This window comes from Topomyia yanbarensis, chromosome 2 (assembly GCF_030247195.1).
Source record: "Topomyia yanbarensis strain Yona2022 chromosome 2, ASM3024719v1, whole genome shotgun sequence".
Classification (NCBI taxonomy): domain Eukaryota; kingdom Metazoa; phylum Arthropoda; class Insecta; order Diptera; family Culicidae; genus Topomyia; species Topomyia yanbarensis.
In genome coordinates, this window is record NC_080671.1 from 15,017,564 (window position 1) to 15,033,439 (window position 15,876).

Here is a 15,876-nt window from a genome sequence, read left to right on the forward strand (position 1 = left end):
ACGGTTTAGTCTATTTTCCACTGCTGCCGAAGTCTGACCTACAATCGAACCAAGTAGATAATAATTAGCAGCCTTTCGATGTAGTGTGCATTGTCTCGAGAACAAAAGAAACATTGTATTTCTTCTTGCCATCATGAATAACGTTGACGAAAAAGCTCTACACTGACCTAACGCTGCGGTCGTTGACTTCTAAACGCGAAAATGCAGCTTGGGCTTACGAAAACCGCCTACCTTCAGTACCATCATCTCTGAAATGCAGTACTAATATCATTCAACACGTTAGCGCAAGCCAAATGATTCGTTTTGCAGAACAATTTAAAACACCTAAATGAAAGTGACAACGTTGGAATTGTGATTACATAGAAAATGTTTATAAAGAGGTATGACCTATCACCGCCAACCCCTTCTGAGCTAATTGCAAAATACGATACGGAGAAGTATAACCGGTTATACCTGATGCTTGGGGAAAGTTTTTCCAAGTTATTGCTAACAGTGATCATATGGTGAGGATGCAGGTCAAAATACCTATTCTCACCTACTTAACTATAAAACTCAAAACTCACGGAACTACTGCTAAACAAACTACGTTGTTCACCTGTGAAGGGCAAAATCCTACGGGCGCGTATTGTAATCAGATAGCGCCCCATGAACAAACTTGCGCGGAAGATACGGAAGATATCGTAAAAGAAGCACCCAGCACCCCAAAATCAACTGAATAGCAACATCGGTGAAGAGGTCAATAACAATGACGACGGATTTACACTGGTCAGCCGCAAATGGAGGAAGCAGGCAAGAACATATGATCGCGAGCACCAAAACAGCTGCGACGATGAAGTGCAGTCTTCCCAAATGAACATTAAACACCGTGTTCGCTCTACTTCTGTGCTCATCTTATACCCACATTTCGTGTGCAAACTCGAACGCGCTAATGCGTACCAAAACACATGCACGCGTTCGTCTGCACATCCGAACCCCACGCACGTACGCGGTGTTCGTACACACAGGATCTTGATACTAGCTTTCTCTTTCTCTCATTGTTCATCACTAGCGTTGAATCATTCTGTTTTGTGCTTGCCTTACTTGTGTACGCACACGGTGTACGTACACAGTGTTTAAACCTAAGTTTGTACATTGTTCGCTTGGGTTCGGTGTTCGATGCTAATGCACGTGTTTTGGTACGCATGAACGCGTTAATGTTTGCACACGAAATGTGGGTATAAGATGAGCACAAAACTAGTGCGAACGCGGTGTTTAATGTTCATTTGGCAAGACTGTGCAAACCTGTACACAAAGGCAAAACTTGCAAACTTGTCTATTTTCATGGGAAGACTGATGAAGTGAATAAGGATAAAATTGAAGGACCCCCATGGCGCAGTAGGCGAGCAAAGAAACGCTTCTCCGCCGCGAAAGAACGTCTCCGCGCGCAATTGAAAGTTGCACGTACGGGATCCAACGGATAATCAATAATATTTGTTTTACATATTGTAAACATATCAAATCCATCTACGGCTCCGTTAAGCTGTGTTTCAAAACGCCAATCCGGCGTAAAAAACTTCCACAAATGCCTCATCAACTGTTGTTTAGCTTTCCGGTTTCAAATATTTCTACCTTCCACGATAATTATAACAGTAGACTAAAATTGCATCATATCGCTGGCGGCTGCAACGGAAACGGTGTGTGAAAATTTGCGACCCAATAGATATCCCGGCTAGGTACCATATAAAATCTTCTGTCCCGGCACTGCATCGAACGGCGTCTGAATGACTGAAACCACAAACAACGATAGTGAAGTGGGGCTGGGATCCGATTTGTCGTGAAAGGCACATACCCGATCAAACAGTAGCCCGGGAAGTACATAAATCGTATGATAAATGTTCTTCTCGTTGGGAAATGTTACTTCAGGGACGGAGGTGGAAGTAAAGACTGAAATCTATTTACAAATGGAGCACGAATGACTTGCTACTACTGTGTAACGTATTGGAAACTCATACAAGAAGGGACTGTAGTGAGATAAATGATCATTGAATAGTAGGAATTCAAGCAAAATATTTGGGCCGCTTCCTAATGCTGGACTGAATCTTATTTTTAATTATCTATATCAAACTTTGCAAACAAAATAAACTAATATCAATTGTCCTGAACACCGCGTCAATTTGTCTATTGCAGAACTCACTATCCTCTGTTTTACTCTGACGCCGAAAACCATTAGTTCGCTCGGCCCATCACTGGTCATTAGCACCATCAATTTGTAATTGCGCTAATGGCTGAGACCACCGGCGGCGCTTCAGCACAACAAAAAAAGAAATCAACAAACAAATGCACTGAAGGCCGACGACGACGACGGCAGCGGCGGTTAGGCTTCGTTAGGTAAAGCCACAGTGTTGCATAAATTCGGAGCTCACATGTCCGGTTTGCTGTTGACGCGGAAGTGCATAATCCCAAACAAGTCAGGCGTGTGGCAAAGTGAATTGAAAATATTTGACTATTTACGAGGGAAAAGGGGTTCCGCTTTCGGCGGGATTAAATTTACTGTTCCGCGTTGACCGGGGTTTGTAAGTGTGTATGTGTGTTTGCGAGTGGCTGTGCACTGCTATTCACACAAATGCTGTTGGATTGCGATGAATCTGCAGCTGATACATTGTTCGGCAGTGCTAGTAGTAAAGTTGGAAAGTTCCATTATACGGGATTGTTTGATTCATAGCAGGGATTAAAAAAGTGCCACACAAAGCCGTAATTTGGAATGAAATTACTGTTGCAGAACGTTGCACACGAGAATTCAAATCGAAACTCAAACGGATAGCTCTGTTGCTGATGAAGTATCAGTGCCCGGTATTGCAAATATGGATTTTAATCTGTATCGGACGAGGCGATGTTGTAATGATGATTTTGAAACTTCTCAATTATGCATCCGTGTCATAACATCCGGGATATTCTGATGTATAAGAAAGCAAGTATGCGTCAAAAGATCCGTAACCATTGTTGTGTCGCAACTCTTTGGACGACATAATGTTCTGGATGTAGTGGCTTATCCTCATTCACACGGGTGCGGTACAGTTTCTGTTTTGTTTTTCAAACCATCGTCATTTGTATAAACATATTTTACTGAGCTTTTGATGTCTTTGTCTGAGAAGTGAAATTTGTTTCCAAGTAAATAGAGACGAAGTTATAGTGAACTCTTCTACAAGCAATTTTGCGGCGAATCTATGTAAATTACACAAAATGGATTCCCCTTTCCCCATGTCATAAATTGTCTCAAAGATTACTCATCTACTATAACCAATTTTTAAAATTTTAATATTGAGCAATTCTTAAACTCTTAAAACGACAGGGTTTGTTTGACCGACCGTTACGAAAAGTGTCGGTTTGCCACGAGGATGCGGTACGACGGGTGCAAATAATGATGTTTTATTTGTATTAACTGATAGTCCAACATGAACAGACCATTGTGCAACAACACATAAGGCTTGCTACATTAAATCAAAAAGTATGCTAATGCAAATATCGGTGATCATTATGTAATAATCCTTGGCGAAATCGTATGTTGGAAGCCCCAGCTCATTACGTTTCCACAACAAGCCATCAGCGACAGGGTTCAATAAAAGTAGTGACAGCACACTACCTTGATGACATCCGCAGACATTCAGTTTCCTTATCTCTATTTGTCTTAACGATGAGCACAAATGTCGGTTGCTAAGCATTGCGTGTATTCAGTGATATATTACCATAACCTCTTGCTGTCAAAAGCACCTTCACTTAGGGATGCCAGGTGCCAGGTGTCCGTGTTTCACAGATTTTTAATATGCTGCACAGATTTCTAATATTGCACAGATTTCCACAGATTTCTGTTTTAATGCACAGATTTCTAGTTTCACGCAGACGAATCAGGCCTTTTTGAATCAACAAAACGTTTCGTTGAATCAAAAGGTGACAAATGACTGTTTCAAACTGGTCGTTTCTCAAAAGCATGTATTTGGTTTAGTTCAACAAATACTTCTGTATTCATTTTAAATAGAAACATGTTGAATCAAAATAATATGGTTAGATCTACCTGATCCCTTGGTTAAAAACCAACAGAATCTTTGTTTGATTTCAACTAAATTTGAGTTGTTCTCTCCTTTGGTTAATACTAAAGATTTTTATTTGTTTCTTCGACCTTGTTTGTTCGGTTAAACTTATCATGATTTTGTTGTTTCAAACGAAATATTTGTCAAATTTGTTGGTAATTTAAAGCAACAACATTGATTGAATCAAACCTGAATCTTGTTTATCACTATATCAAACGGGAAAATTGTTATTTAAAACCAAAATTTGTTTATCTTTACTGATTTTTTTCTGCGAGTTTCTTCTGGAATGCACAGATTAGAACAGACCAATTTTTGAGCTAGCGCTTAATTTTTGCCTCGCGCAAAAATCAAAAAAAAAAGGTCGCTACATCTTGTTTTGTGACAAATTTTCTTTAACACAGATTGGCACAGATTTTTGAATGAGCCGCGCACAGATCTTACAAAATATCACGTGGCATCCCTACCCAACCATGAAATGAAACAGTTTTACGGTCGAGTAAGATGAGAAGGGCATTATAACAGCCCAATGTGTATATATAGGTATAGCAGATCACACGGTTTGCTAATGTTGGGAACCGAAAATATGTAAACAATCCAGAAGCACAACGGGGCGACGTCATAGCGTTCACACGATTCAATGGAGCGGAACGACCAGTATGACGAAAACAAGTCGATTTATTCTGAGATCACTCACACCACTCAGGTAAGATTAATCTTACGAATACCAAAGCGTCATCTTAGCCACACCTGTATATATTACATTGATAGCTGCCATCCTTTTCGTTCATCTTTTCCAATGGCGCGAAGAAATCAAAGTTCTACAAAACTTCCAAATTTCGCAATTGTTAGTAAAACTATTTGCAAATCTTACACATTAAAACTTTTTTATTGAAGTTTTGAGACAAACCTAATTCGTTGTATTCTTCCTTTACAGTCGACCTGCTGTTTTGTGTATATTTCTGTACATATTCTTCGCTAGAACCTGGAGCGATTATATACATATACCAGGTAAAATATAAGAATCAAGACAACGTATTATTGTTTTCATTTTAGCACAAATACAACAAACGATTGCACCTCAATAGGTTGGTGTATTTGAGCTGGAAACTACTCAGAAATCATTGCGAATTTCGGACTCAATTCCCGGGTTCTTGTGGTGAGACAGCGTAAAAAATCGAAACCAGGAATAATCGTACACATTTTATTGAATACCTGTAGGGAATCCTAATTTATTTACACCTGGGATAACTTCCTAGAAATATGATCTACGCCCTGTCGTATAATGATTTTCTTCTTTCTGGTTTTAAAAAATTCGCCAAGGATTTGGAAAATATGGAGAATTTATTGGAGAAACATGATGATGCTACGAAGCAAAAAATCTCGGGTAAGCCATCCTGTAATTGTATTATTTATTACAGTACAGTACTGTTCATGATTTGATAATAGTACTGAATTTGTGGTTCATTAGCCAGATACTGGTCTCACTAAACAAATTGTATTTTAGAGCTAGAAATAAACCCTAATTAGTACTGTAATTGCCCTGTGCATTCGGGACTAACTGTTTTGTACGTTTTAGCGAAAGTAAAAATGTTCGGATATTTTCTATATTAATTCTACTGGGCACTGCACTGTGTTTCAAAATGCACTTGCATCAAGATTTGCATTTTACTCTCAACATAAGGCATGTCAAATGGTCTCTTTCGATTATTACGGAGTCATCATAAAACTTTTCAATATTGTTTCAGGATTTATTGAAAAACTTTGATTTCGACGTGCATATTATGCTAAGAATTAGGGAACAAACGTATAAACGGCTGAGTTATTAGGGAGAGAGAAAGTAAACAAAAAACTGTCATTTACACTTAGGACCATTTGACATGTTTGGCTAGATATGCACGCATTTCGGTCATTATTTGAAATCCATATGGTAAGCTCAATTGGAAGTACAGTGCAGTGGAAAGTTGAAACACATAACAGATAATGAATCAAAATTGTAGTTAAAAATTTACTGAATTATCTGAAATTAGAAATATAATTTCTGTGACAGTACTAGTTATTAACAATTTGTATTGATAGGGTCTTATTTATTCCGGGAAAATGAAATCTTTTCGAGGGAATTCTTTAATTGCCAAATTTCATAACAGTCTAAATTGGGAATAGGTGCATAAATAGTTCAACTATTGCTACTAGTGTAACTGTTGCTGTATCCTCCCAATAGCTACTTACTACACCATTGAAGGACAGACGTTCTGGTTTCTAACTAAGGGTTTCTGGTTTCTAACGAATTCAATGATTTGGTATAACAATTCATTCGACGCTTTATAGTTAAAACTATATCATTCGGATCTATTACCCAATTAGAATTGCTACTTTTTTTTACTGTGGCAATTCTAGTTTGGGCTGTCCACATGTAGATGGCTAGTCGAAAACTTTTCGAATAGTTCACAATATGAGCGCTTGGAGGCGTAGTGCTTCTTTCCAGCTAGTGGAGATGTCAGTAGATTGTAGGCAGGGATGCCAGGTGCACAGATTAGTCTGTATTTCACAGATTTTCAGAATGCTGCAAAGATTTCTAAAACTGCACAAATTTCCACAGTTTTCTTCTACAATGCACAGATTAGCACAGATTTCTCAATTTTTTCCTCGCGCAAAAAATAAAAAAAACCTGTCTTAATCCACCTGGCGGTGCCATTGTGCCCTTCTCAGCATTATATCAATGTTATCTGCTTGCTAACTCATTTTGTCATGCGTATGTGGGTATGTGAGGAGGGCGAAAGTCCCACGAACGAACGACTCCCCAGCTTAATTTGGTATACTTTATGATATAGATGTGGTTTAAAGATGATGGGGTTGAGAGGGAGGGGTGCTAGGGCTGGATGGGGTGATGGTCTGAGGGGTGATTTAAGTGGATTTTAAAGGGAGGAGATTGAAGAGTAGAGGGGGGGGGTGTAACCCCTCTCCGTAAACCATTAACTACGCCCCTGTTAAAATCCAGAAACCTTATGCGAGTCGAAAAAAAAAATTTGGCCGGGATTAGGTTGACGTTTTTCAGAGTGATTGCATAACCTTTCTATATGAGAAAGGCAAAAATGTGCCAAAATACAAAAAAGTGAATTTTTCGACTTTGCATCAAATCTCGACGTTTCATGCACCTTCAACACATTTAGCATCAAAAATAAAAATTCTTTTTTTAAATTTTTCCTATAGTTTATATGAGAAATTTCTGTGTGGCCGCACTCTTAAACCCATAATTCCGGAACCAGAATTCCGATCGATCCAAAATTCAATAGCAGCCTATGGGAAGGTTGCACCTTTCATTTGGGCAAATCAGTCCAGCCATCACTGAGAAAAATGAGTGACATTATTACACACTCGAGTGGCACGTGGTTATATGGGAAAACTTCAAAATGATTTAAACTAGCGGAAACAGCACTTTTTGAGATCCTTTTGTGGTCCCAAATGCTTGTGCAAAATTTGGTAGCGGTTGGTTGCTCCCCGGGTTTGCGCATTGCGTTCAAAGTTTGCATGGGATTTTATATGGGGAAATCAATTATTTTGCATTTACGTTAATAAAGATTCCTATTTCACTGAATATGACAACTTTGTCGAAGACCGTAACTAGCTACGAGTTTTCAAAAAATAGTTATAATGATTTGAAAACTTATGGCTTAATCCAAATGCAGAAATTGATTACTTTTTCCAACACTGCCGGTGCACCACCGACATCGACATTAAAAACTTAGATAAATGAGAATATATTCATCGCGGAGACTTGGTACCTTTGAATGAAATGTTCAGAATGAATTGCTAAAAAACATAGACGTAGTCAGAAAATGAAAAGAAGAGGGGAAGGGCTTGTGTACTCCCTGATCGAGCGAGAAAGGAATTAAAATCTCAGGGAATCTTGAACACCCCCAATACGATCCACAATCTGCGATCAGTGCGATCTCATTCCTAACCACGGTTATTCTTGGGCTGTCTCGCTTCACGAGAGCAGATAGTAATTCGAAGAGGTGCGAATAGGCCTTTTGCTTCGTACTTCTCACGATAGCCGGTCAGCTGTACCATGTACATAGAAGATCAAATCAGATCCAATAAACCGTCGCGTGATACACACGTCTTTCGTTCGCCAAAAAATACGTTTTTTAGTTCGCGCAATAAAGTGTATTTTTTCGTTTATAAAATTGAAAGTGTTTAGAAGTGTCCGAAGAATCCAGACTTGCGCGCGCGAACATTGGTCCTTCGAGCCGGATTTCGATCCAGTGAAGTGGTTCTCGGACACTTTCTAAAAGACAGTTTAGAAACGGTGGACAATCTCCGTGATTGAAGTGCGGTCAGTGAACTTTACAAGCGGGCATTGACCCCTATGCGAAGACCGCCAAGTGACATGGTAAGCGGCTGGTGATAGTGCGCGAAGAAGAGCATCACCATTTTCGACGCTAGTTGATGCCATCGTGAGAAGACTTCGGCGCCATCGCGGATCGGAGCGCGTGTTTCTGCAGCAGCTATTCAGCGGCGACAACAATTAGGCGGTCATCGTGCAACGGCAGATTTATCCCGGACGGGGATTCCGAGCGGAATTAAAGGGAGTATAGCGCATGATATTTGTGTGGTGGCGCATTTGCATGTGGCGCATGTTATGTTGTGTTGGCTGGAAAATAAATAATTAAGATTATGCGAGCATTTTGTTTTTGGCAAGTGTGTCCCTGATAAAAGTTGGTCTCGAAAGTTCCGCTGGATTTTTCGCCTGTTGCTTTCCTCCCGTCTGGTTTCCCTCTGTTGCAGTTTGGCTTTTCTGTCAATTTTCGGTTTCGCGAATTAATAGTGTGGAACGTCGAGTCGATCAGTCAATTTATTTTTAAAGAGTGCAGTGGCTGTTTCAATTAAACGGTTTGAATTTTGTGAACGGGTGGTGAGTGCAGGCCAAGTGCAGTGATTCAAAATGGCAGAACTTAGATCTCTTCGTAAGCGGGAGCACCAGATAGTGAAGGCTTTCGACAGCGTGCAACATTTTCTCCAGAAATACGACCAGGAGACTGATAGCGGGCAAGTGAACCTTCGGCTGCATGGACTTGAGGAAGATTTTAAGGATTTTCTTGTGGTTCGGAGTAAGCTTGAGTTGCTGCTGGAAGATGTTGAGGTCCAGAAACATGCTAAATCTGACCCAGACTTGAAGCAGGAGGCGTTGGAACATATGGACGATGAAAATGATCGTATTATGCAGGAATTTCGTGATCGATTCTACGCACTGAAGGCGGCGCTTGTGACTTTGCTACCACATTTCCTACCCCCACCAACGCCACCATCACAAAGAGGTCCCCATTCGTCAATTGCAGGAGATGATGTTTTCGGTGTGCACCCAACGCCGACATTTTCAAAAGTGAAGCTACCTGAAATCCGTTTACCGTCGTTCAGTGGTAAGATCTTCGAGTGGGTAACCGTTCGTGACACCTTTCAAAGCCTCATTCACAACAATCCTCAGTTGACCGACATGGACCGTTTCACCTACTTGAGATCATCGTTATCAGGAGACGCATTGCAGGAGATTAGTTCTGTGGGCTTGTCAGCCGTAAACTACAACGTTGCGTGGGAAATGTTAGCGAATCGTTATGAAAACAAGAAGTTGATTGTGAAGGCTCATCTAGACGCACTTTTCGCTACAGAAGGGCTCAAGAGAGAGAGCTATGAAAAACTCAACAGTCTCATTAGCGAGTTTGAGAAAAACCTTCAGATGCTGGACAAGATTGGGCAAAACACCTCCGAGTGGAGCACCATTCTCGCATACATGTTGTGTTCTAAGCTCGATTCCGCCACGCTGCGGCAGTGGGAAACTCATCACAATTCAAAGGATGTACCCACGTATACTGCTATGCTCGGTTTCTTGCGCAATCATTGTGGTGTACTCCAGTCAGTGGCTCCTGCTAAATCCAACTTCGTCGATCATCGTTCCTCGAAACCAGCTGTCTGTCACACAGTGGTGAAAACGTCAAACAGATGCGCATTCTGCAGTGAATCGTGGCATCCTGCTTTCCAGTGTTCTGCATTTCAACGAATGAACGTTCCAGATCGTGTCGAGGCTGTCGCTAAACACAGACTGTGTCGAAACTGTCTGCGTCCAGGACATTACGCAAATTCCTGCGAAAGAGGGGTCTGCCGTCATTGTCAACAGAAGCACCATTCCATGCTGCATGGACTATCCAGATCCTCCGTTCCACACTCGCAGCCGAAACCTCCGACACAAGACGAGCAATCGCGACCGCCAAAGGCTAAGCAACACAATTCGAACCAACACACACACACCACCACTGCCAGCTCGCAGCGCACAAACAACACACCTCCAGCCACCAACACGCCCACCACAAGTCAAAATTATGTCGCACTCCCCATCACACCTACACACAACATACTTCTGTCTACCGCTCTCGTTACAATCAAAGATCGTTTTGGTAGAGCGACGCTGGCACGAGCTCTGCTAGACTCGTGTTCCCAGCACTGTCTAATGACTGCCAGTTTTGCGAGCAAGCTACAGTTCCGTGAGACTCCTACGTATTTGTCGGTTCAAGGGATTGGATCAGCTCGATCGGTTTCCACCAAATTAGTTAGTGCAGAGGTCGGTCCTAGGTCTAGGATCATTTCGCCATTCACTGAAGAGATGCAGTTCCATGTGCTGCCAAAGCTGACTGTGTTACTTCCGACGACGAGTTGCAATCCGGCCGAGTGGGATCTTCCGGATTCGACGTTGATAGCCGATCCCAGTTTTCACGAGCCTGGTCCGGTCGATTTGATTATCGGAGCTGAATATTACATGGACTTGCTGAAAGATGAACGACAAAAGGCTACACCATCAGGACCGACTCTGCAGAATACGGTGTTTGGGTGGATAGTCTCGGGAAGAGTTCCCAACAGTACAAATAGCGAGCGATGTTCACTGGTTCACGTGTGCTCGACGGCGGAACTCGAAGAGCAGCTCACCAGATTTTGGGAATTGGAGACCTGTCGAACCGCCAGCACCAATTCCGTCGAAGAAACCACCTGCGAACAGTTTTTCAAGGAGACTACAGTAAGAGACGAGAATGGCAGATTTGTTGTGGCCCTGCCAAAGAAGGAATACGTTATCAGCAAATTGGGAGATTCAAGGGCAACTGCTCTCAAACGGTTCATGGGACTCGAACGACGATTTGCAGCTAACCCAGACCTGAAGACGCTGTATTCCCAGTTTATACACGAATACCAAACTCTCGGCCACATGAAAGAGGTCATCGATGATACCGCCGCAGGAAAGACATTTTATTTACCGCACCACGCTGTTCTAAAGCCGGACAGTACCACCACGAAACTCCGAGTAGTTTTTGATGGCTCTTGTCGAACATCTACGGGCATTTCTTTGAACGACGGCTTGATGGTCGGTCCCGTTGTTCAGGAAGACCTCCTCAGTATCACGTTACGCTTCCGTATCCACCGATTTGCAATAGCAGCCGACATCGCCAAGATGTACCGAATGGTTCGAGTTCAGGAAACGGATCAACCGCTACAACGGATCTTGTGGAGAGATTCTATCGAAGAGCCAATCCGTACTTTCGAATTGACGACCGTTACGTACGGTACCGCGTCTGCGCCTTATCTGGCCACAAAATGCCTGCAAAGTTTAGCCGATGAAGGAGAAGAAACGCATCCAGATGCTGCTAAGGTGCTCAAGCAGGACTTCTACGTGGACGATATGCTCTCAGGTGTAGACGACGTGAAGGATGGAAGGAAGTTGATCCAACAGCTGGTCGAGCTTTTACAGTCAGCAGGATTTTCACTTCGCAAGTGGAATTCCAACAGTAAGGAGCTCCTACAGAACGTGCCTGAGCAGTTGAGGGACGATCGGTCGATCCTAGAGTTAGATTCGTCTAGTTCAACCATCAAAACGCTAGGACTTGTGTGGGAACCCAGTACGGACAGCTTTCGATTCACTATTCCAACCTGGAACTCCGCGGCTGTAATCACCAAACGAATAGTGCTCTCAGACGTCTCCCGACTGTTTGACCCATTAGGCATCGTGGGGCCTGTTATTATTCAAGCAAAAATATTCATCCAAGATTTATGGAAACAAGAGTGTTCTTGGGATGAACCTCTCCTGCCAGAGCTACAGGAATACTGGCAAGAGTATCGGAGAAACCTTGCTGGTTTGGATAGCCTCTCTGTTCCTCGGTGGGTTGGAATATCTAGCAACATTGTAGCAGAGGAGCTACATGGGTTTTGTGACGCCTCTGAAGCAGCTTACGGAGCCTGTATTTATATTAGGACAGTTACAGAGACTGGATCTGTATCAGTGCGGCTGTTGACATCCAAATCGCGGGTTGCTCCACTTGAAAACCTGAAGAAGAAAAAGAAAAGGCAGTCCATACCTCGCTTGGAATTGTCGTCAGCACTGTTGCTCGCTCACTTGTACGAAAAGGTCGTACAAAGTCTCCGCATCTCCGTTAGATCATTCTTTTGGACGGACTCGATGATCGTTAAGTGCTGGCTTTCGTCATCGCCATCAAGATGGAAGCAATTCGTCGCTAATCGAGTCTCCGAGATCCAGCATATCACGAAGGAAGGTACCTGGAATCACGTCGCAGGTGTAGAAAATCCAGCAGACTTAGTCTCGCGTGGGATGATCCCAGCACAGCTTCAGTACCAATATGTTTGGTTTGACGGACCTCGCTGGTTGCTATTGGAAGAAGCCTATCGCCCTCAGCCCCGCCAGATTAGAGAAGAAGACATTGCATCAGCTGACTTGGAGGAGAAAACCATCACGTTAGTCCTTCAGTCAAGCACTCCCAGTGAGATCTTCAACCTACGATCGTCACTGTCGGAGTTAGTTCGCATTACGGCTTTTATTCGCCGTTTCCGGTTCAACGCACAAGCTTTCAACCGCAACTGTAGAAGGTATGGGCCGATCACATCGTCTGAGCTCGACGATGCACTGCGAGCATTGGTTCGGCTTGCGCAAGAAGAAAGCTTTCCACAAGAACTTGCTGATTTGTCCAAGCGAACCCACGTGCGGGACTCGTCGCGCATTGTATCACTAAAGCCGATTCTCAATGAAGGCATGATGTGTGTTGGCGGCCGGTTACGACATGCATCAGTTTCACCGAATCGCAAGCATCCGTACATTCTCGACCCACATCACCCGCTGACGAAAATCGTAGTTACTCACTACCATCGGAAACTATTTCATGCGGGACAGCAGCTGTTAATTTCGGCAATGCGAGAGCGATTCTGGCCAGTGTACACCAGGAACTTGGTGCGACAGGTAATCCACGAGTGCGTCGCTTGTTTTCGAGTTCGACCAAAGGTTCATGACCAGATTATGGCTGATCTCCCGGCTGAAAGAGTAACTCCCTGTTCGCCGTTTCAAAGAGTCGGAGTTGATTACTGCGGACCATTTTCAGTGGTCTATCCACATCGTCGTTGCCGGCCTGTAAAATGTTTCGTCGCAGTCTACATTTGCCTTACTACCAAGGCGATACACTTAGAGATAGCCGCGGATCTTACGACGCAGGCCTTCCTAGCATCGTTGAAGCGCTTCTCGGCTCGACGTGGAAAACCCGAGCTGATAATGTGTGACAACGCAAAGAATTTTGTTGGTGCAAAACGAGAGCTGGATGAACTTCGCAAGCTGTTTCACAACCAACAGTTCCAGAACACTGTCGCAAAGGAGGCGGCAGACGACAGAATTGAGATTCGGTTCATTCCAGCACGTTCTCCTAACTTCGGCGGGCTATGGGAATCCGCTGTCAAATCGTTTAAGACACTCTTCAAACGTACGATTGGCTTGCATACCTTGGTGTACGACGAAATGCAGACAGTCTTGAGTCAGATTGAGGCGATTCTGAACTCACGACCGCTCACCCCCGTTAGCAACGACCCAGACGATTTTGAAGCTCTGACACCAGGACATTTTCTAATACAGCGACCCTTAATGGCAATTCCGGAACCAGATCTTGGAGAGATCCCGGAAAATCGGCTGTCCGCCTGGCAAAAGGCACAGCGATTCACACAGGTTCTGTGGAAAAAATGGTCGACGCAGTATTTGTCGAATCTGCACAATAGGACGAAGTGGACACGCCAAAGAGACAACATACGTGTGGGCACTATGGTTGTTCTCAAAGAAGAAAATTTACCTCCGTTGAAATGGCACCTAGCGCGTGTGACGGAGATTCAAACTGGTCCAGATGGGAATGTACGAGTGGTTAAAGTACGAACAAAGGATGGTAGCTACCAACGAGCAATCTCGAAGATATGCGTGCTACCCATCCGCGATAATATTTCTTTACCAACCGAGGAGGACTAGGACTCCTTCATCGGCGGAGGCCAGGAGGCCTCCGCACACCAGTTAAGTTTTGTATTTCTTTGAATTTCAAAAAGCTAATGAAATGTCTTTTTCCCAGTCACATTCCGTCTTGATCCTTGAGCTTCCGGTATTCCCGTTGCTCCGAACGCTTATTCAAGCTGTTCATCATCAGTTAAGGTAACTGTGTTGTTTCGGTGGTGGTTTATATTGCATGCATGCTGCATCTGTTTGTACGAGAAAGTTCCAGTACGGTTGATCTGTCAACCACATCGGCGCTCAGCGCCTGCGCGTGCTCACGGCCGCGCTTCGTTCGAACAAACTTCTAATTCAAGAAACACGCTTGGCTATTTCGAGGTACATCATCAAATTCGTTTTCGAAGGAGGAAGTGCGCACTTCAACCTTCCCGCCCTACGCCGCGATCGTCAGCGGGCATGGCCAGCTCGCCAGTCGGTCTCACCAACGTAGCGGCTTCGTCGCAGTCGTCGTAGATGGATCTGCACCCTAGTATATCTCAGAGATGCCAAGGAATGTCACCTGAAGAAATCACAAAAACAGATGCAGGTCGTCGTCGCCAAAGGGCGATTGCGGAGGCCAAGGGGCCTCCGTTCCAGGGAAGTCTTTTTATTGTAATCATTTTCCTCTTAAAAAGTTCCCTATGTATGTTCCAGCATATCACCACCATCGAAGACAACCAGTCAGCCAGTCGGCGGCACAGGCCTGCTGAATCAGACGCCCACCAACATCATTCCACCAGCCAGTCGGCGGCTCAGACCCGCTGTTCAATCCGATGTCCATCCTGCAAGTCCACCGGTCCATCAATCATACCTGAAAGCAGATCAACGAGATAATCCAGCACAGTTAATCACCACCGATGATGCACCAAGATGTTTGTTACCCGCGAGCAAGCGGCGATCAAATACACGCAGCAGTTCCAATCCAGTAGACATGCACATTGTCAACGTAGCAGCAGCCGAACCAGTACTAGCGACCAGCAGTCAAAACACACGATCGACAGCCAGACACAACATCAGCTGTTTATCTGTGTCAAGGTCATCCAGGAAGCAGAATAGCAAAATCACCATATATAGGTCAGATGCAGACCTCAGCAGCAGCAGCAGTATATAATGAACGTTGAAATTCGGTCAAGGTTGACGGTACCAGAAACATCAACAGAACCAAACACATTATATATTATCTTTGAACTAGTTGTAAGCAAAAATTATCAAACCATAATATTGAATTCATATAGAAGTAGGCAGAATAGGATAGCTATAGTATTGCAATCTAGTAGATTCCAAGGCGGCCGGCATATGATCGAGCGAGAAAGGAATTAAAATCTCAGGGAATCTTGAACACCCCCAATACGATCCACAATCTGCGATCAGTGCGATCTCATTCCTAACCACGGTTATTCTTGGGCTGTCTCGCTTCACGAGAGCAGATAGTAATTCGAAGAGGTGCGAATAGGCCTTTTGCTTCGTACTTCT

General features: G+C 43.6%; 2 protein-coding genes across 5 annotated transcripts in view; one reads left to right on the forward strand and one right to left on the reverse strand.

Annotated features, from left to right (window-relative positions):
• The window catches only part of LOC131681288 (potassium voltage-gated channel protein Shaw-like), a 232,776-nt gene that overhangs the window by 155,542 nt on the left and 61,358 nt on the right, over window positions 1-15,876 (reverse strand). The gene's annotated exons all lie outside the window — the stretch shown is intronic.
• On the forward strand, window positions 9,007-14,388 carry LOC131679331 (uncharacterized). Its single transcript, XM_058960040.1, has one exon. It carries the CDS (start codon window positions 9,007-9,009, stop codon window positions 14,386-14,388), a length of 5,382 nt encoding a protein of 1,793 aa, XP_058816023.1.

Bases quoted from the DNA above. Each gene is read 5' to 3' on its own strand.
- LOC131679331 (XM_058960040.1), top strand. From the start codon at position 9,007: ATGGCAGAACTTAGATCTCTTCGTAAGCGGGAGCACCAGATAGTGAAG.